Source organism: Enoplosus armatus, chromosome 20, assembly GCF_043641665.1.
Source record: "Enoplosus armatus isolate fEnoArm2 chromosome 20, fEnoArm2.hap1, whole genome shotgun sequence".
NCBI classification, from domain to species: Eukaryota; Metazoa; Chordata; class Actinopteri; order Centrarchiformes; family Enoplosidae; genus Enoplosus; species Enoplosus armatus.
In genome coordinates, this window is record NC_092199.1 from 787501 (window position 1) to 808806 (window position 21306).

The 21306-nt window shown below is 46.3% G+C and overlaps 2 protein-coding genes across 2 annotated transcripts in view; both read right to left on the reverse strand.

The window, feature by feature from the left end:
* Positions 1-106: 106 nt before the first annotated feature.
* nog3 (noggin 3) lies at positions 107-778 on the reverse strand. Its single transcript, XM_070927403.1, has one exon. The coding sequence runs from the start codon at positions 776-778 to the stop codon at positions 107-109; it is 672 nt and encodes a 223-aa protein (XP_070783504.1).
* Positions 779-7519: 6741 nt separating this feature from the next.
* The window catches only part of ankfn1a (ankyrin repeat and fibronectin type III domain containing 1a), a 64110-nt gene continuing 50323 nt past the window's right edge, over positions 7520-21306 (reverse strand). The window contains exons 14-22 of the mRNA XM_070927415.1: positions 20939-21154; positions 20469-20635; positions 19571-19742; positions 18870-19038; positions 16429-16595; positions 12099-12321; positions 11811-12003; positions 10768-11606; positions 7520-9891 (exon numbers count right to left, since the gene is read on the reverse strand). Coding sequence (XP_070783516.1) covers positions 10796-11606; positions 11811-12003; positions 12099-12321; positions 16429-16595; positions 18870-19038; positions 19571-19742; positions 20469-20635; positions 20939-21154 — 2118 coding nt within the window. The 3' untranslated portion in view covers positions 7520-9891; positions 10768-10795. The remainder of the gene's footprint in view (positions 9892-10767; positions 11607-11810; positions 12004-12098; positions 12322-16428; positions 16596-18869; positions 19039-19570; positions 19743-20468; positions 20636-20938; positions 21155-21306) is intronic.

The following is a 21306-nucleotide window of genomic DNA, read 5'->3' on the forward strand; positions in this document are numbered from 1 at the left end:
TTTGGAGTTGAAACGGCCTGTGAGCATCAGTCCGTTCTGCTGCTTGTGTGTAAAGAGAGTCATGAAGCTTTGGGTTGAGTGAATAACTGCAGCCACAGAGACGTTTTCAGTTCGGACAAGAACATTTGCACTCTGAGATAATCGGGTACTGAACAGGTATCCAGGCGCATTTCAGACCCCCCTTTTTCTGCAGGCAGCGCCATCGCAGGATCGTAAAATGAGTCGATTTGGCAGGTTTGCAGACCATCCCTTCAGGGACCGAACAAGACCGCTTATTGTAGCAGCTCCCCACCTTCACGTAGCGCGGCCAGAATCTGCTGCCCAGGTCGTTCCATGCGTAAACAACCGGGCAGAAGGCGTAAGACCACAGCCACAGTTGCAGCCTTCTCCGGAGTTTTTTACTCGGCTTCTGCTTCTTGCCGTGCTGGACCTCGAACTCCATGGCCCGGATCTCTTTGGGCATCGCTCCGGAGAGCTTCTGCCGCAGGTCCGCCTCGCTCACGTCCTCGTTCCCCGCGTACTTGTCCTCCGGCGGGGAGACGGACATGAAGTGCGCGTCGAAGTGGCTGCCCAGAGTGCTCCTGAGCTCCGTCTCGTTCAGGTCCTTCTCCTTAGGGTCCAGCACCGGATCCGGGTCCTCCCTTAGGTCCACTATGGGCAGAGTGTCACTAGGAATGGGACGGAGGAGATAGTAGTGTTGGCACATGCCCTCCTCGACCCTGAAGCCCAGAGAGAGAACGAGCACAAACACGGCCAAGAAAGAACAGGAGTGATCCATCTCCTCCGTGTCACAAAATGCACTTAATCCTAGAAAAGGGATCAGAGAGGCGCCCCGGGGTGTCCCTCGGAGAGCCTGGCTGGATGGAAGGTATCCAAGTCTGAGCCGAGCGCGCGCAGACGCACCGCACGCACCGGGGGAGTAACCGCAGCGCGAGACGCTCAGAAAGTTCTCAGCAACTTTCAGACTGCTGGCGGATCAGAGACAGAGAGGTTCCCCGCGGACCCGGGTCCCTGCTGGAGAAGAGACGGACTCAGCCCCGCGTTTCCCCGGTCAGCAGGTCCCGGTGAGACGGCTCAGCGCCCCGCAGGTCGCTGCTCTCAGTCCGCATGTTGGCGCACCGGCTGCTGCTGCTGCTGCTTCTGGTCCTGCAGCCTAACTGAAGGCGCCTCTGACTGCAGCCTCACACCCAGCAGGGCGGTGATGTAACCCCGCTCCCTCGCTGAGCACAGAGAGACCAGCCCTGCATGTCGACCCGCACACTCCCTCCCACCCCGCCGCTACACAGTCTCCACACAAGCACGCGCACATGATGATGATGATGATGATGGGGATGTATTAGTAGTAGTACTTACAGTGGTATTTGTTATAGTAGGCTGCAGTAGCAGCAGCAGTACTGATGGAAGCTAACAGCGGCAGTAACAGTAATAATACATAAATGTAACAGCAGTGATGGAAGAAACAATACTCCATTACTAGTAAAAGTACTGCATTATCATTTTACTAACATAATTATTAGCAGCAAAATATACTTCAATCAAAGAAGTAACAACAATGCTTCATATTTGAGAAGATGGGGCCTTGGTGGGGGTAATTGTAGTGGTGTGTGTCGCAGTATGTGTCGCAGTGTGTGTCACAGTGTGCGTTGCAGTGTGTGTTGCAGTGGTGGTGTGTGTGTTGCAGCGGTGGTGTGTGTTGCAGTGGTGGTGTGTGTGTGTGTGTGTGTGTGTTGCAGTGTGTGTTGCAATGGTGGTGTGTGTGTTGCAGTATGTGTTGCAGTGGTGGTGTGTGTCGCAGTGTGCGTTGCAGGGTGTGTTGCAGCGGTGGTGTGTGTTGCAGTGTGTGTCGCAGTGTGTGTTGCAGTGGTGGTGTGTGTCGCAGTGTGTGTTGCAGCGGTGGTGTGTGTTGCAGTGTGTGTCGCAGTGTGTGTTGCAGTGGTGGTGTGTGTTGCAGTGTGTGTTGCAGTGGTGGTGTGCGTTGCAGTGTGTGTTGCAGTGGTGGCATGTGTCACAATGTTGGTGTAAATGAGGGCCAGTGCAGCAGCAGAGGTGCAGACAGACCTCTCTGCAGTTTTTTATGAGTTCTTGAGTGTTTATCTAATAACTCTCCCTCTCAACATGTGTTTAGACTGATCCAGGATCTGCAGCACAGCAGAGCTTCTCTTCAGCATCAACTGAACTTCCCCTCCTGCGTCCACCTCCTGCTCAGTCAACTGGGACCCTAAAACGGACCCGTTCAGGATCTCAACTGGGGAAGGAGGTGACAAACTATAACAGAGACTTCAGAATATCTCAGTCACAGTTCATGTGAAACCATTTTCAGCCTCAAAATATGGAAAATCTGCTTAAATCAGAATAAACAGATCAGCCTGAAGCTTAAATCATTTTCGTTTTGTCAACCAACTGATCATGTTACTTTTTGAAAACTGAATTAAGTAGAATTAACTTCTCTGAGAAACGTGTGGTTTTAGGAGTCAATATGAGGCTGAAGGAGTTGTAAAAGTACATTTCTTGCAGTCTAACAATAAAGAGTTAAAGAAAAAGTGCTTTTAAAGTAATACATCAATTCCAGCAGCCAATAAATGAAGTCTGGAAGAAGATAAAGATACTTAAGTGGTCACAATTCACTGAATTAGCCGGCGAGGCAGAAGGACTCCTGCAGCCAGAAGGCAGAAACCGGTGGTATGTTTGCACATGTTGTAAAGGTTGAATTATGAGGCCGATAAAAACAACTCTTGTCTCAGACACTAAAGCAGAAGAAGCCGGACTGAGATAAAGGGTCGACTGTGCCGGTCTGGACCGCACTGAGACTGGGACAAACAGGCCCTGAATGTGGGGAACTGGTTCCTGTTGGGTTAATGTGTCCACACGGAGCTGTAACGCTGCAGTATGTGGTGCGACCTGTGACCAGCGGCAGCTTTCTTTACTCTGTGAAGGTCATTAGTGACACGTCCGCCTCTCAGGAAAACACTCCTTTATAAGGTCACAGGCTGGAGACTGTGGAGCTTTGGACGTCCCAGATCCAGTCCCCAACAGTCCCCAACAGTCCCATCAGCAGACACATGGAGTCCTTATAGGATAATTGTGGGTGAGATAGACACATAACACAAGTCAGACAGCTACCAGCAGCAAGTTGTCTATAAATTACTTACATGATAATTTAGTCAAACTGGAGGATTATTTATAACTTGTGTGACCATATTTTCACTGCTGCTGTCACATGTTGTCATAGAACTAGAAAACAGAAAGAACAAAACCAACATGTTGCTGTAACTGAACTGGATCAGAGCGTCAGCGTGATAAAACGTGAAGGTCGTAACTCTGAAACCTGCAGGATGAAGAGGAGGACTCCTGCACAGGAGGAAGATGTTCCTCCAAACACTTCATGGTTTTTATTCGAGGCTTTTGTCCAGAGTTAACTCAGAGAGGTGCGATAACATTTAGTCCCTAAATCACCCAACAGCTTGTTTTCTTCTGACCCCCATCACCCTCCCCCCTCCTGTCTGCTGTTGAAAAGGAGTTTGTGGGTAATTTTCTGGCCTGATGATGTGACAGTGTGTGACGGGCGCCGCTAAATCCGAGTCATATCTCTGTGGAGAGGAAGTCAGTGGCTAAGATAAGACTTCCTCTCTCTTTGTAAACCTTTTATCCTTCACTTCCACATCAGGGTCCCAGAGAAGGACCCACAGGGGACTCGTGTTCACGCTGAGATGGATTTGGAGGCCTTGAGGACTTTCAGGTTCCAGGAAAAGTCACCACGGAGCCCTGAGGTGCCAGCCGGCCTCTGTGGAGTCTAAGAAATAAGCGCAATCCTTTAAAAGTTATATATTAAAGTAGTTATGGCAATTTACATTCTGGAAAAGTGTCTGTTGTTACTGACAGAGTCAACATTTCCAGCAGAGGACTGAAGCTGAAGCCTGTCAAGCTTTCCAAGTCACAAATACAGTTTATAATGACTTTCTGAAACAATGAGTCTTTAGTCCGATTCTGTCATTTCTGTTGGCTGTTAGCTAGCTGGCTGTAGGTAACTAACATTAACTCCATGAGATGGTTCGTTTTTTAACATACTTGCGCTCATACTAACTCAGCGAAGAGTAATGATGCTAAAAGGCTAAAGCTAACAGCTCCCAGGCCACCTCAGCTGGCTCCTCGCTGATCCGAGCTCCCTCTGGACCTCTGAGATCCTGCAGCCCCCCTGCGGAAGAAACTCATTTCAGCCGCTTGTATCTGCGATCTCATTCTTTCGGTCACTACCTGAAGCTCGAGACCACAGGTGAGGGCTGGAACGCAGACCAACTGGTAAATCGATTACTTTACCTTCCGGTCAGCTCCCTCTGACCCACAATGGTCCGGTACAACGCCCACATTTCTGCTGGCGCTGCACGACGCCTGTCCATTTCAGCCTCTATTTTACCGTCACTGGAGAACAAGACCTTGAGATACTTGAACTCCTTCACTTGGGGCAGCAGCTCACTCTCAGCCTGGAGGGGGTAGTCCGTTTCTGGCAGGGAACTGTGGCCTCATCCCGACCACTTCTCTCTCCACTGCAAACTGCCCCAGTGCGTCTTTTCCATCACACTTTTTTTATTTTGGCCGGTATGATCATGAAACAGGTATTAAATTGCCTCTGTGTGCTATTAAAAAGGTCTTAAATGTCACCCGGTGAACCTGCAGGAACCACTCGGCCTTTCGAGGTAAAAACATTACGTCATGTTAAAGTCCAGCGGTCACATTCACTTATCATCAAAAGCACTCGTACTGCCATTACCATTTTCCACAGATTCCATTTTGTTCCTTGAAGATGAACTGTGTGTTTTCCCTCTTCTTTCCACTACAGACACTCAGATCCACATGTTTTAAATCACATTTTCCTTTGATTTTCCAGAACACGGCAGTGATACGGCCCAGCGCAGTGGATCAGTGGCTCTCCAGCCTTTGACTCGTCGGGTTCAGTGTGCGTTTGTTCCCTCTGATGTTAGCGTACAGCGTTAGCTTAATCTTAATAGTGAATCAAAGGGCCTCCCAGGACGAAGCACAAACACGCCGCCTGCTTCGTTCGTGACCCGGCGAGATAAAAACTGAGGACTGTTTGTTGTTTATGTCTTTCCCCCCACAAGTAAGAGCTTTGATGGAGAGACAACCGGAGCAATTTGGACGGTCCATTTGGGTGAGAAGGCTTCAAGGTGGCAGAGACAGGTCAACCACACCGCTCATATTTCACCTCCTCCGTTCTTTCTGCAGAAGAATTATCATTTCAAAGCAGCTGGATGAATACATTATTTTCACTTTCTCGTTCTCTCTGGAGAGACTCGCTGCGAAATACAGATGTTTTTCCTGCTCGCTGTGAACCAAAACATACAGAATTATTTCATTCCTTAAATGTCGTCAACTTCATCCAGTAAATCCAGATGAACTGTGATTCAAACAGGAGGTCTTTAAGGGGCGTATTCATGCAGCGTCTTGTAGTTAAAGGGTTTATTTTTGATGTATTTCGTGTTCTCAGTTATTACAGTTTTAATCATACTGGAGTTCACTGGCAGTGAAGCGTAGAGATGCTTCGCTGCCATTTAGAGTCTCTGAAGAGTTTCGTGAATGTTTCTAAATGCTGATATTTATTACAAACTGATGTGAAATGATTATATAATAATGCCTTTTTCTACGCTAACGTGGCGAAGACATCGGAGGAAGCTTCTACTCGGATGAAACACGAAGCAGGTTTTACTGTTTCACTGGAGAACGAGTTGATGAGAGCTTAGAGACTCAACCACACGGTGGATGTGACGTAAAACTAAACGAGGAGCTAAAAGAGGCTGAAAGTGCAGAGCTGGAGGCCGGTTCCCTGTGGCTCCGTCCCCTTTTACATCTCAAACATTCATGTGATCCACAGTGAATGTAAAATATCGACATATCCTGAAAGAGAGCTCTTGTGATTTGAGGCTTCGTTATCAGATGAGCGTCGTGATGAGGAGACGAAGCACACGAGGTGAAAGAAGGTTTCTTTAGCATCATGATTTTAAAGTTTGGACAGAAGAGGTTTTGGTCAGATGGTTTTATGTGGTCCAGTGATCCAGGACAGACGTGGTATCAAAACATTTCTCTCCTGTTGGTGTTGAGAGTTTCCCCGTGCAGCTCTCAGGCTGAACTGAGTAAACGGATCTGCGTTCTCACTGACGGACTCGTTGTGTGAACAGCCAAGTCCTTCGGCAGCGAGGGCCGGGGAGCAGCGATCCTGTGGTTTGGACCGACGCTCCGAAATGCTTCGAGCGCTCCAGCGGGAAAACTCCCTGCCAGCGGTGGTGTGAGATTCCAGTTGGTTCACACCCTCCCACGCGGCGTCCTCCGACCGCTGCAGCGGCTCGGCCCGCCGGTCAGGAGTCCGGCTGCAGCAGATTCCTCCGACACCTCCAGAGACGCTGCAGCCACCGGACCAGCTGACAGGAAGTGAAAGCAGAAACCTGTCTGTCCACGAGCCAATGAAAGCTCTCAAATCCCTCTGGAGTCACAACTGGTGTCTACAGACAGAGGAGACGTTTACTCCAGTACTGTACTCTACTGTAGTATTTCCATGTTATGGTGCTTTATACTTCACTACATCTCAGAGGGAAATACTGTACTTTTTTACAGCAATATATGTATCACATTTAGAATAAAAATACTTTTACAAGTAAAAGTCCTGCATTCAAAATATTACTTAGATAAAAGTACAGAAGTATTATCAGCTACATGTACTTAAAGTCAAAAGTACTCATTATGCAGAGTGGCTCCTCTCAGTGTACTGCATCATATCATGTGTTTTTTGTGTTAAAACTAACTAAAGCTGTCAGATAAATGTAGTGCAGTAAATGGAAATACCCAAGTACAAGTATGTCAAAAACAGCACTTGAGTAAATGTACTTCGTCAGTGGTTTTTACTGCAGTAAACTTGAACTAAACCTGTTATCAGACTCGTACAGATGTAATACAATATGTAATATTACATGATTCACCTGATCGTCTCCGGCTCACAGGTAACATTTCCCTAGCTGCTTCTGATTGGTGCGTCTGACCGCAGTCTCACCTGATTGGCAGAGCTTGACTCACATACCCAGAATGCCACAGATATGGACGAGGAAGCAGCGATGAGAACGGGGACGACGCACATCCATCAGCAGTTAGTCAACATCTGGACAGATGTTTCAGAGTCGCTCGTTGTTGAACGTTGTTCTCATGTCCAGATGACAGAAGTAAAAGTACTGATACCACACTGTATAAATACTCTGTTATTCTATCATTAGATTATTATTACTCATCATTCATGTCACTGTGAACTATTTTGTATCAGACTGCAGCTAATGATTAGATATTATAGAACTGATCATTAGTCAAAGGCTAAGGGCTCTTTGTAGTAAATCTGTCAAACACGATCAGGTATTGATAAAGGAAATGATTTACACATCATTCTCTTTGTTCTGGAAATAACTTATTTCATCAGTAATAATTTCCTGCTTTTTGCCGACTCAGCTGACAGAAGACACACTCACAGTTTAAGTACACAACATCCACATGAGACAGTTTATTTCAGTTGGTAAAATACATCCATTCATGTTCGGGGGTTGCATCAAAACACCGCAGCAGTTGTTTTTTTTTAAAACGCAGTCCATAAAAAAAAAGAAAAAGTGTCGTCTTTTTGCTGCAAATAAATAAAATCAGAAGTGACGTCAAACTGGATTCATGCAGCCGCTCGGGATCGAAGACAGAAGTTTGTTTCAGTTTGATATAAAACACTTCAGGTTCATGTGATCGTCACAAATAAATACACCAAGAACGAATCCAACATGAAACAGAGGCAGCCTGTCGCGGCTCGGAGTCCTCACAAGACTCTTAAACAAACACTTCGAGTGGAGTGTGTTTGGGAACACCTGTGAAGATTCAGGTAGTGCTAAAGATGTCAGAATAAAAGCCTTTGTTACATAAACAGACTGAACTACGCTTGGATGCTGCTGACGAGGAACTCGCAGAAGTTGTGATAAAAGTTTTAAATTTAACCTGTTGAAACTTTGTTTTCCACCAATCAGAGACGAGACAGTAAAGTCTGTTGTTGTGAGGACGTCGAGTTGATGACAACGTGGGTTTTATTTTCACATCTCTGGCCGTCGGTTCTGTTGGTTATTATAATAAAATTATGTTTGAGGGACTCGCTGACATGATGAACGGGGACAGTGACGGATGACGTTTCATATTAAGTGAGTTTTCCGGTGAAACGAAGGATTAACGCGACACTTCAGCTCACTTTAGTTTGTGGTTCATAATCTGGATGAACTGTTGGTTTTGATTTGACGGTGAGAAAAATCAGAGCTACGAAAATAAAACTCACGTTGTAATAAACAGTTTACAGATTAGAGTCTTAATAACTGATTTTAAAATAAAATGAAAGCAATAGTTTTGGGGAAATATATTTATTCTGTTTCTGTCTGAGAGTGAGATGTTCAGATGGATATCCACCTCAAGTACAGTTTAGGTTAGCTTAGCATAAAGACTGGAGGCAGGTGGAAACAGCTAGCCCTGCTCTGTCCCCCTAAAACCACAAATTGTGGTTTTAGGGGGACATTTTTACCTTTTTCTTTGTGTCCAGATGAAACAAACAAGATGTAACGAGTTAATGAGCTAGCTGTTTCCCCCTGCTTTCAGTCTTTATGCTAAGCTAGGCTAATCACCTCCTGACTGTAGCTTCACACTTATCAAATGCTTTTTACATCAATCTTTTCCTTTAACTCTTGTCAAAAAGAAAATAAATGTATTTATATAACTTCACATGAGGAGGTGACTGCAGTGTAGATGTGTTGTAGTACTTCTTTAGAGAGTACTGCAGTATCTGTGCTACACATTCAAACAAGAACATCACCTGTAAATGATTACTTCACACGTCTCCATCAGGTCGTCAGACTGACCTGGTTACAGTTGTTAATGATAGAAGCTGCCACAGTTAATGCCCAGTTGCATCAAATATATTCAATTAGCTTTTATTCCATAATTGCTATGTGCAAACATTAAAAACGCACTTTTAAAATACCGTGCATACACTTGAATCTGTTCAAACAGCTGACTGCTGCAGTTTCTGTAGAAACAGAAGAGGAAACACTTCAGTAACTGTGGACGTTACAACGTAAGAAGAAGCTGAACAGAAAGTCAACACAACAGCACGACACAAACACCGTCAGGTCAAAACATATCCTGACCCCCCCGACCCCTGACATCGTCATGCTGAACACGAAGCTTCAGTCCAGAAACTACAAACTACTTCATGCCAACAAAATACAGCTCAGGTAAAATAGTACATCTTTAATCCGGTCTACAAAAATACTTCATGTCTTAAGGTTTCTAGTGGTCTGTGTTTAGTGCCTGAGGCAGGTCACGTGTTTGAGAGGGAATCTTACATATATATAATCTTTTTCTTTAAACTGACCACAGATTTATTGGACCACATGAAGACCCGATGGGAGCAGCTCAAAATAACACTGACTGAAAGACAGACACAAACAGACTAAACTGTACATTCACTTCAAGTAGAGGAGAATCCATGAACCCATGCTCTGAAGACGGGCGGCGGGAAACCACCTGCAGGAAACTTTTCCAACAGCTCAATTTGAGAGAATTTAACTAAAGTGGGAAACAAAAGGTCTGAATTTGTTTGTCACAATCAATCAAACCACCTTGTTTTTGGTCGACGTTCTGAGTCAAAGTGTGCAAAGTTCCTGGCCAGAGACGCAGTGCTTGGTTTGTCGTTGCATTGATTATTTTCTTTGTAACAGTCGATGCCATGGGTTCTGAGGCGGAGTTGAACCAGCAACTTTAGTTTAGATTACAATCTACGGAGGTCTGAGGGCTGCTCGTCATAACACGGCCGGCCAATCGTCACTGTGGTAGAGAGACAGAGAGACAGAGAGAGGACATCAGACAGACAGCTGAGGTCCAGGTTCGACTCTTCACCTTTGACTTGATGTTAAAGCTACACTGAGCAGTTTGTTTGAGTTTGGCGACCTCCAGTGGCAGCAAGAGATGCTGGTTTGTGAGTTTGTGAACTTTATGCAACTGAAAACTCTGTGGATATAAATCCTCCTTCATACATTGTCGCTTTTTACCTCCTGATGTTTACGCCGAACGCTTCGATGGCATTTTGGGCAAAAACGAAAAATGTACGACTTTGAAGTTGCGAGTGATTTTGTGATTCACGTCAATAGTTAACTTTGGAGTTTGGAAGCATTTTATCAAATCATTGATTCCAGGTGCAGGTGCAGGTTTAGCCTTTAAATAACTAAAGCTCAGAGATTCAGCTGAGATCTGAGGGAACCTTTAACACTTTATCTTCCACCAGCTACTAGATACAAATACCGGAGGTCCATTGACAAAACAATCCCAACTCTTACTAACTTTCTGCTGAGCTTTCAACCAAATCACACAGCCTTCATTGGTGGATGCAGTTGGCTCAGTTGTCATGGAAACCGATCCATCAGTTGATGTTCAAGCTCAGAAGTTTCACGCTTTAAATCAGAAGCCAACACGTACGAGAAGTCATAAAAGTGCTGTGGACACAATCAGACAAATGCAGAGGAAGACTGTGTGAGACGGTTGAAAGCTCCAGAAAAAGCTTGTAAAGTGGATTTGGGATTGTTTTGTCAGACTGCTATTGATCTTTCACAGGTACCTGGAGGTCCTGATCCTACAGCCCTGTTACTGGTTTCATGGTTTAGTCGCGTAGCTTTAAATACTTGTATGAGTCTGAAGAGGACTGACCTTCTGCCTCCTCAGCTGCCGTCCGGTCCTACAGCGTGCTGCTGAGTATCTCTGACACTTGGGCGTTTGTTTGGTCATCTGAGTCTACTTCCTGGGTGGGGGCTCCCTCCGGATCCTCCCCCTCCCCTCCAGACTCCACCTGTGCCACAACCACAGACACACCTGCAGCCTTCACCTCCTCCATCATCTCTCCTTCCTTCTCCTCCTCCTCCCAGCCCCTCCTCTCGTGGCCCGGCGACAGCTCTTTACAGGGCTCCACAAAGATCCTGCGGACGTGGGGCCGCGGCTCCCGGTGTCGGCCCTTCCGGCTCTCCAGGACGCAGGAGGCGTGACTCACGTAGGTGGTCCCCTGGAGGGAGGGCAGGTCCCCGGCCAGAGGCAGGTCTGGGTCGAGCTGCTTGGTGTAGACGCCCTCAGATAAAGAGCCGGTGTGACTCTCCCCGCTGTGGCCCCTGAGCCAGCGCTGGGGCCCGCTGAAGTACTGGCCCCGGTGGCTCCTGGAGAGCAGTTTGCGTTTGGCGGGGGGGTTGGCGAGGGCCCTCAAGGGAGCGATGGCCTCCTGGTGGCTCTTGGAGAGGGAGAGGCCCTCCAGAGTTTTGGTGGTGTCGGACAGCGCCGGGGAGAGGGGGAGGGACAGAGGCAGGTCTTTGGAGAATCTGGGGGACAGGGGGATGGACGGGGAGGTGGGGAGGGTCCTGGAGAGGGAGGGAGAGCGAGGCAGACCGGAGGTAGAGAAAGGGAAGTCTTTGGATAGAGAGGGGGAGTGGGGGAGGAGGGGTGAGGAGAGAGGAGCGTCTTTAGGAGAGAGGGGGAGGTCTTTGGGTGGGCAGACGCTGTACCTGAGAGATAAAAGGATCCATTAGATTCACTGAAACACCAACAAGGACACGTGGAGGACTTTAATCTGATCACACAAGTTTATTTACAGACGGTAGCTGTTAGCTAGCTAGCTAACACACACACGTCTCAGCCTCTGATTCATCTTTCAGAAAATAAAACGACTACAACAGAATAAATGATGCATTTCCAAACTAACGAATCACCTGAGCTCGTGGATCTGGAGCACGTCCGGGGCGCTGCCGCCCAGCGAGTGCATGGCCTGCTGGGAGAGATCCTGGGGTGGAGAGTAGAGCAGGTCAAGCTCGCGGGGGCTCAGGGCGTCGCTGGAGTCGTAGTCGCTGTCTGTCGGCAGAAAAACCTCCGAGGACCCGTCTTCATCTGAACCGAGCAGAGAGTCTGAAAGCAGACGTGAGTGTCAGTGTTAGGTTCGCTCGGTGTGTTCGTGAGTAAAACATTTAAATTCAAACCGGAGCTCCAGTGTGATGACTCACCACTGATGGCTTTCCTTCTGCGGAGTTCAGGTGAAGGGGAAGGTGTGGGCAGGTAGTCCATAGTCGAGGAGGTGGAGTCGGTCTTCTGCTGGCCGGAGTCGCTCTCCGGAGCGTTGGCGTCCACCAGGCAGGTGATAGGCACGCCGCCGCGAGGCTGCTTGTAGCGAGCGTACTGCAGTGCATCGGTGATCCAGCGGAGGTCGCGACGCATCTCGTCCAGTTGCTGTCGGAGGACGAAGCAAAGAGAAACGCTCCAGTATTTCAAAATGTTCTGTCGAGTCCAGCTTAAGGTCAACTTACTCGTTATAGTTGAATTATAAATCACATAATATCAGAGTCTGTTTCTATGCAGATGATATCTTGTTCTATGTTTATGTCGAGCTGAAATGTTTCATAAAATCACTGATTCAAGATTCAAGACAAGATTTGGTGCTCTTCTATGATTCTAAACTTTCTAATCTTTGTGTTTTGACTGCTGGTCGGACAGAACAACTATTTGCATACATCAACTTGTGCTTTGTACGTGTGATTTTACACTTTTTGTTTTGTAAAATGTAGGATGATGACGTGTGATTAAGTTTTATTTTTCCAGCCCCGTCAGTTTTAATTGTTTATTTTACTGTTTAAAAGATGTTTTATTTCATTCTCTGTACTTATATTTGGATTTTTATTAAATTGTAGTGCTGAATTGTTTTAATTTTGTTTTTCCCATGTAGAACACTTTGTAACATTGTTTTGAAAGGTGCTGTATTAATAAAGTTTATTATTATTATTATTGTAGTTACAGAGGACACCAGTTGTTTCAGACAGAAGAAGGTCACATTTCAATGCAGCTGCAGGTGAAGCTCCAGATGCGTTAGATTCAAATGAATCGACTGAAAATGTGTGAGTGACTGTTATTGAAGACGTTAAGCAGCAATTAGACGACTGACAGAAAGCAGGAGTACCACACACACACACACACACACACACACACACACACACTCAGCAGGGAGACTGACAGCAGCGATGACTCGGCTGGAAAGAATGCCGAGGCTGCGACGGCAGAGCGAGAGGAAAACATGAAGGAGATTCCTGCTCGTCCCACAGAGGGAAGCTGCTCGTCATCAGAATCAACAAACCTTCAGGGAGACAAAGCAGACGCTTAATATGTTTTTAATAAGTGTGGATGTTAAAAAAAGATCTCAGAAGAGATCCATCAGGATCCGGACAGTTCACAACTCAACGAAACACCTTCAGTGTTAACGCTGAACTTCTGATCAACAAGCCAAAACAAACTAACTCACAAACAAACACAGTTTCCTGTGAAAGGTTTCCACCAGAGACTGCATGGTGAACACAGAGGACGAGGACCTGCAGGGCTCTGAATATGATATAAGAGACAGACAGAGACAGAGAGACAGACAGAGACAGACACATAGAGAGAGACAGGCACACAGAGACAGAGAGAGAGACAGACACATAGAGAGAGACAGACAGACACATAGAGAGAGACAGACTCACAGAAACACAGAGACAGACAGAGAGACAGACACACAGACAGACACACACACAGACAGAGAGAGAGAGAGACAGACACACAGAGACAGAGAGAGAGACAGACACACAGACAGACAGAGAGACAGACAGAGACAGACAGACACATAGAGAGAGACAGACTCACAGAGACAGAGAGACAGACAGACACACAGACAGACACACACACAGACAGAGAGAGAGAGAGAGACAGACACACAGAGACAGAGAGAGAGACAGACACACAGACAGACAGAGAGACAGGCAGACAGACACACAAACAGACACACAGAGACAGACTCACAGAAACACAGAGACAGACAGAGAGACAGACAGAGACAGACACACAGAGGCAGACACAGAAAGATACACAGACAGACAGACACAGACAGACAGACAGAGACAGACACACACACAGAAAGACACACAGACAGACAGACAGAGAGAGAGAGAGAGACAGACAGAGACAGACACACACAGAAAGACACACAGACAGACAGACAGAGAGAGAGACAGTGTGTCAGAAGCAGACGACCAAAAAGGTTATATAATAATATAATGATAATGGTACTACTACTACTAATAATAATAGTGATATATCAGTGAATACAGGAACTCTGTTTTACTCCAGACCTTCATGTTCCCCTCAGGATGAACCGCATTAACGAATCATGTGACCGCTCACCGCGTCCTCATTAACAGACTAAAACATTAGAATCAGACCTCGGCTGTAAAAGGACTTTTCCTTGAATCACTGGACAGTGAAACTAAAGCTACGCTGAACATTTCTCGTTGTTGTCTAAACTCTTTATTCTTCTGAATATTCTTCACCCGGTGACTAACTTCTCCCTGAACTTGTTCTTCAGGCAGCGTTTCTCTCAGAAACACGTCCGGCTGCAGATGCTTCAGGTGAAGAAGGTGAAGAGAGTGGAGAGGAAGGTGTGCCTGGGAGGCTGATCTCAGGGCCAAAGTACCCACCAAGAAACAACTGGCGGTGGTTTAATATTGACTGTTAAAGCTGCACTAGTTCACATTATTACATTATTAATGACGGCTGAGTTAAATGATGTCGTTATAATTTAAACTAATGTCTTCTTGTTTGATGCTGCTCTCATTACAATTTGGAAAGAAAGAAATTTACAGAAGATGAGCCAAATGTTTTTCTGTTTACATCTATATATTTATTTCTGCATTTGTCTCCAGTTTTATTAGACGTAATCGCTGTCTGTCACCTTTAAAACACCTTTAAATGCAGATATAAAGATGAAGATACACAGTTTGACTGATGGACAGATGTTGTCTCCTGATGTTTTCAGGAGAAGAAGAAGAAAAAATGACACATGTGGAGACGTTTCTGCAGACGGCGTCTGAGCGCGAGACTTTCCTCCATCAACATGTGGCGAGTCTAAACAAACCGTCCAATTAGACGGCATCACGTCATCTTCACACTAACCCACTGTCACTGCAGCGCGCGCACACACACACACACACACACACGCTTGCGCGCTGTCAGGACCTCCCAGATTAGACATGCCAGGCACTAGTGTGTGTGTGCATGTTCTTGTACTTCTGTCTGTGTGAGGACCAAGTTGAGTTGAGTTAAATATTTTTGTAAAGTGAGGACATTTAAATTTTTTACCAACACAGTGAGGACATTTTGGAAAGGGACGAATTCCTTTTTAAGTTGAGACAGTTTCGAAAAGTGAGGACTTCTTTCAAAAAGTCTGGACGTTTTGTAAAGTGAGGAGACTTAACTGTAACGAGAGGACATTTGAATTTTAGACTTTGGAACGGGACATCTTTACAAAATGAAGACATTTTTGGAAAGTGATAATATTAGATTTTAATCTGCAGAGTGAGGACATTCAAGTTCTAGATCTCGATGATGAGAACATTTTCAGTACTTTTTACAAGATGTTAAGAGAACATGTGAGTTGAAGACATTGAGAGTGACAGCATTTTGGAAAGTAAGCACGTTTTGTCCTCACTTCTTCAGGGGGCTGTTAAGACGTGAAGTGTAGTTTGAGAAACTAAGATTCAATATAAAACTCCTCTAATGATAAAATATCTCTGTAAAAATGAACATATTATGAGGTCCTCACAAGTATAGGGGTCCAAATGTTAGTGTTGACAGACTTTTTTCCAAGCTTTAAAATCACAGACAGAGCTAGACAGACGGTCTCTCACTCTCTCACACACACACACACACACACACACACACACACACACACACACACACACACACACAGCCCTCTGGCGTGTGGTTTCGTGGTCGGTGTCCATTAGTGGCGGCGGTGAGTTCTCTGACGGCGGAGCAGCTGATTAACAGCTGACGCTGCAGCAGTTACACTTTACTGCATCAATAAACTCTCAGATTGGATTACAGACTCATTTGTTTTCACGCCGCCTTGTTTTTTATGTTATTTTTTCTTGGATTTGAAATAAAATATAATAGAACAGAAACATCTTCAGAGTCTGACTGAAGGTCCCGGCAGTGACTTCAGTGCTGCTTCAGTCAGGGGCTGAACCACATGGACACACCAGACGGAATAAAACTGATCCCAGTGCAGGTTAGCGTGACATGTCTTCATAAACTACAGGCGGGCCCTGAACGCAGCAGCAGACAGTAACAGTCTGAGGTCCTGCTAGCGCCCCCTCACACATCTTATAACTGGGTTGTCTATCATTATTTCATTTCTAATGCATTTTAATGTAAGAACATGGTGTCGGACCCGGACCAGCGTGTGAACAGACGCATTAACTGAGCAGCTCTGGTGGACCAGCACTAGTCTTCACCTGCGAGTTTGTGTCTCACCTGGATGTAGTCCAGTATGAGCTGGTGCCTCTGTTTGGCTGTGGCCACCTCGCTGTCAGTGATGGCTTCTCGCAGTGCCTGCTGGGTAATGAGGGAGTCCAGGTCCAGGACGGAGGACAGGCGGCAGTACAGACTGATGAACTTCTCTTTGTAGGTGCAGAAGTGCACTAAAGACAGAAAACACTGAGGTGAGCGATGAAGCTGAAGGGAAGAAGAAGAGACGAAGGACCAGGACTTCATTGTTGTGTCCCTGAACAGTCTGAAGTGTGATATTAGAAAACTGTCAGTAAAACAAAGCTTGAAATATATGGAAGATAAAAACTGACAACCTTCAACATCCTGCAGATGTAAAAAACAAAGAAACAATAACTCACTTGTTTATGTGATCTGAACATTCAGACATGGATAAAAAAACGAAACAACAATCTGTACTTCAACACTTTTTTTGACAATAACTTGAATGGACTCTGGCACAGAATCAGCAGCTTATCTGCAGCCTCTCCTCTCGTCTCTCCTCACTGTCGGAGGGTTTCTGAACATCTAGCTCACTGTGAGCTGTGCGATCTGAGTCTCTGCAGCACCAAGCAACAACTTTGGATGTGAGAGGACAGAAAATCTGGGTGATAAATCAGCGAGAATCTGCATCTTTTTAGGTGAAATTTGGTAAAAAAACAAAACAAAACCCTGAATGTTCAGAGATTCTTATCAAACAGTTGTATTGAGTGAGCAGCAGCTGGTGAGGAGTCAGTGTGTGTACAAAGAGAGAGTATTGTGCACTGTATGGGTGTTATTGACACATTCTTGTGTGTGTGTTTATGTGTGTGTGTGCTGTGTGTATGGGGGTCAGCAGAGAGGCCGTCCTGCTGGAGCCTGCAGACTGATTTAGTGCTTCTCCCTGTAGACGTAGGTGTGTGTGTGTGTGTGTGTAACACAGCTCAGTCTGTCCCTGCTGATCCACAGTCAGTACATGGAGCTGCATTAACTTCAGTTTACACAGACTCAAACACTGGAGGTGTTTCTGCTCCCAGCTCCCTCCTGATGTCTGAGTCCAGACCCTCTCTCTAAGGTCTGAGTCCAGACCCTCTCTCTAAGGCCTGAGTCCAGACCCTCTCTCTAAAGTCTGAGTCCAGACCCTCTCTCTAAGGCCTGAGTCCAGACCCTCTCTCTAAAGTCTGAGTCCAGACCCTCTCTCTAAAGTCTGAGTCCAGACCCTCTCTCTAAGGCCTGAGTCCAGACCCTCTCTCTAATGCCTGAGTCCAGACCCTCTCTCTAAAGTCTGAGTCCAGACCCTCTCTCTAAGGTCTGAGTCCAGACCCTCTCTCTAAGGCCTGAGTCCAGACCCTCTCTCTAAAGTCTGAGTCCAGACCCTCTCTCTAAGGCCTGAGTCCAGACCCTCTCTCTAAGGTCTGAGTCCAGACCCTCTCTCTACAGTCTGAGTCCAGACCCTCTCTCTAAGGTCTGAGTCCAGACCCCCTGCAGAGGAGACTAATTCTGGCCGCTTGTATATGTGATCTCATTCTTTTGCTCATGACCACAGGAGAGGGCTGGACCGTAGACCCACTGGTAAACCGAGAGCTTTGGGTTCACGTTCACTGGTGATCAAGACCCAGGTCACTGCCAGTTTACTGACTGAACAGAGCTTTATGTCTGAATTTAATAAACAGTCAAATGTTCAGCACTGAGCTTATTTGGACGTCTACAGGTTAGTTTGTTAGTTTCAGTTTTAGTCGGACTTTGTTGGAATCATTTTAGATCTGAAGATGCTCCGCTGTGACTTTCTCTGTGTGCAGTGTTTTGTCCCGTTCACGTGTAAAAAGCTGATTAGAAACCCGGTGAAGACCACTGTTAGTTTAGAGGAGGAGGAGGACGTCTCATACTGAAACAACTACAGCAGGCAAGAGAAACATTAGGACAGAACCGAGGCAGAACCGAGAACCTCGACTTTATGGGTTCTTAGATGTTCAGGTTATGAGAAGCTCCAGGTTACAGGTTGTTAAGTTCCTGCAGTGGAAAAGACCTGACTGTGTGTTCCCTTAAAGAGTTAAGAGTTTGTCTAAGTTCACATTAAACACGTCACGTAAGAAAGCTTTGAAAACATTTTCACAACTGACATCACTGCCCTCTGCAGGCGGGCCTGTGCACTGCACTTCATCACTGAGCAGGTGGAACATGAGGTTCAAACAGTCCTGGACCCCCTCACAAAAGTCCTGGACCCCCTCACAAAAGTCCTGGACCCCCTCACAAAAGTCCTGGACCCCCTCACAAACAGTCCTGGACCCCCTCACAAAAGTCCTGGACCCCCTCACAAACAATCATGGAACCCTCACCAACTTTCTACTCTGCAGCGCCACCAGTGGTCAAAACCTCCACAGCAAATTTTACTTTTCAGCTTTTGAAGAAATTTAAGGTTGATTTTTAAGTGTGGGTGTGTGTGTCATTACCGAGTTCGAACATCTGCAGAGGGAGGTGAAGGAACCCTGACAGTGGGGTGTAGGGGTTGGACTGTCCAGGGGCGGAGCAAACGTTGTCAGCCGCCGGCAGCAGCAGCAGGAAGGAGACGCCGTGACCGAGCTCCACCACCTCCTGACTGTAGATACGGAAGTGACTGGCCTGCGCACACACACACACACACACACACACACACACACACACACACTACATGTCTTTGCCCAGCCTTCGAACCGTAACATATAATGTTTGAATGTGTGGGAGTTCAGTGTTCTGTCCTCATACAGGAGGTGAGACATCATCATGTGATGTGGTGAACAGATGTTTGTCCCCACAGAGTGAGCAATTCTTAATAAGTAATAATTAATCTCAAGACTATACAATTCCTATAAATATTTTGATGAAGAAAATAACCTTTGAAACATATTTTAAGACTTTTATATAATAATTTAATAGAATGAAGATGATCCTAGTTAAATAAAACTAAGATTTGGAGCATAAAACAAGCACGCTTCAAACAGGCTCACCACCAAACTTCATAGGGAAAATCCTGATTTTTAACACAGACTTGCGGAGAGGGTTGATCTGTTCAGTCTGATGTATGTTTAATGATCTTTAGACTGCATCATATTAAGAAATGAAACATTACCTTATTAAAATGTGTGTGTGTGTGTGTGTGTGTGTGTGTGTGTACCTGGTGCAGAGGTAGGTTGATGTGTTTCAGCAGAGACTTGATCGCCGTCTGCAGCTCGTAGTACAGTAAAGGGGCGTGGCTTTCAGGCCTGGGCTCCGCCTCCTCAATCTCCTCCCCGCTGCGCTCCTTCTCTCCAGCAGCCGACAGGGTCTGGATCCAGTCCCACTCCTCCCTGAACACACACACACACACACACACACAAACAAACAAACTCAACAACAACTCACTGAAGAGTCAGGACTCTCTACAGCCTCAGCCTGAGCGAGAACTTGTTTCTCTTGTTTCTCACTTCACACTCTCTTATCTCTCCAAGCTGCTCAGCATCCAGAAATTCCAGTGATGGAGGCCAAAGAGCAGAAATACTTGTACCTGCTCAGAGCTGACAGCCAATCAGATTGGATCGAACACAAAAGACCTTCACGAATCCAGAAACACACACGCAGTGTAATGTAATATGGCAGATTACGTCCTGGGTGGGGGACTGAGTGAAAGATCTCATTCCACAGACTTCAGGTGATCTGAAACTTTTGGAAGTCGTTCTCACAGCTGAACAGATGAAGATGAAGATGAAGGAGCAGCTGCGTCTTCAGACTGTAAATAACAGCAGATGAATCTCTGCGTACGTCACAGAATCAGACAGACAGATGAATTCACACTCGTGTCATAGAAAGCAGTGAGCACTGAGGTCGAGAGCGCTGGTTTCAACTCTCCGTCACGACTCTCTTTCTGCTCATTCATCCAGTTTGGCCTTGAAGCATGTTTGTGTGCTTTATTTATCTTATTGAATATTAGAATTATTATTCACAGACTTGATTAAAGTGAAACCTTTGGGGTTAAATCAGGTTCCACCTGTTCTCTCCACTTTTATACACATCAGTACAAACTGCGTGGGATGTACCTTGAGACGTTGGCGTTGTCTCGTATGCGGGTGTGACAGAGCATGTTGGGGGTCCGCTGGGACACCAGGACTTTGATCTGGTCTACAGAGCTGCTGAGCTTCAGGAAGCCCAGGTAGAGGCCCGAGGCCAGCCGGTGAGTGCTGCGCCGCTGGTACGCCAAAATGTCCTGGAGGAGAAAGACAAGAGGAAGAGAACAAACTGTTTTATAAATGTCTGTTTGTCCTCCTTCGCTGTCTCTCTCATATTCTCTACAATCTGAGCATCAATCTGTTCGAGTGTTAGCAGGATGAATCTACCAAAACATACATGATGCGTGAGCAGACAGACAACCTACTACAACAGCACGAGGAACCTGGTCTACGGACTCTGGTGGTTCAGATTCCCAACAAGCTCAATCAGAGGTCCAGACTTCCTCTCATCTTTCCTTTTTCTCTGTGAAACACTGGAGAGTTTTGCCGTCCTTCCTCACCTGTATGGTGATGATGAGGATGTCGAGGGCGTACGGCTCCTCAGGTGTGGACAGAGACTTCCTCTGGCTCTGCAGTTTGGTCACCTGCATCCACTTCCCGCTGAACAGCGAGTGCTGGCTGTCCATGTCGCGGATGGTCACCAGCAGCACGTTGCCGTGGCGATCCTTGATGGGCTCGTAGTGGACCCGCCCCAGGTTGTGGGTTCCCAGGAGGCTCTGCAGGAGGTTTACATGTTAGAGTGAGAGGACTGAGAGCCAAGAGACAAGCTGAGTGACTGTGGTGACTGGAAAAAAACATTCAGGTTTACACACTGTGTTCTTCTTCATTTGGACAGATTTAACTTGAAAGTATGAAAACGAAAGGTTTG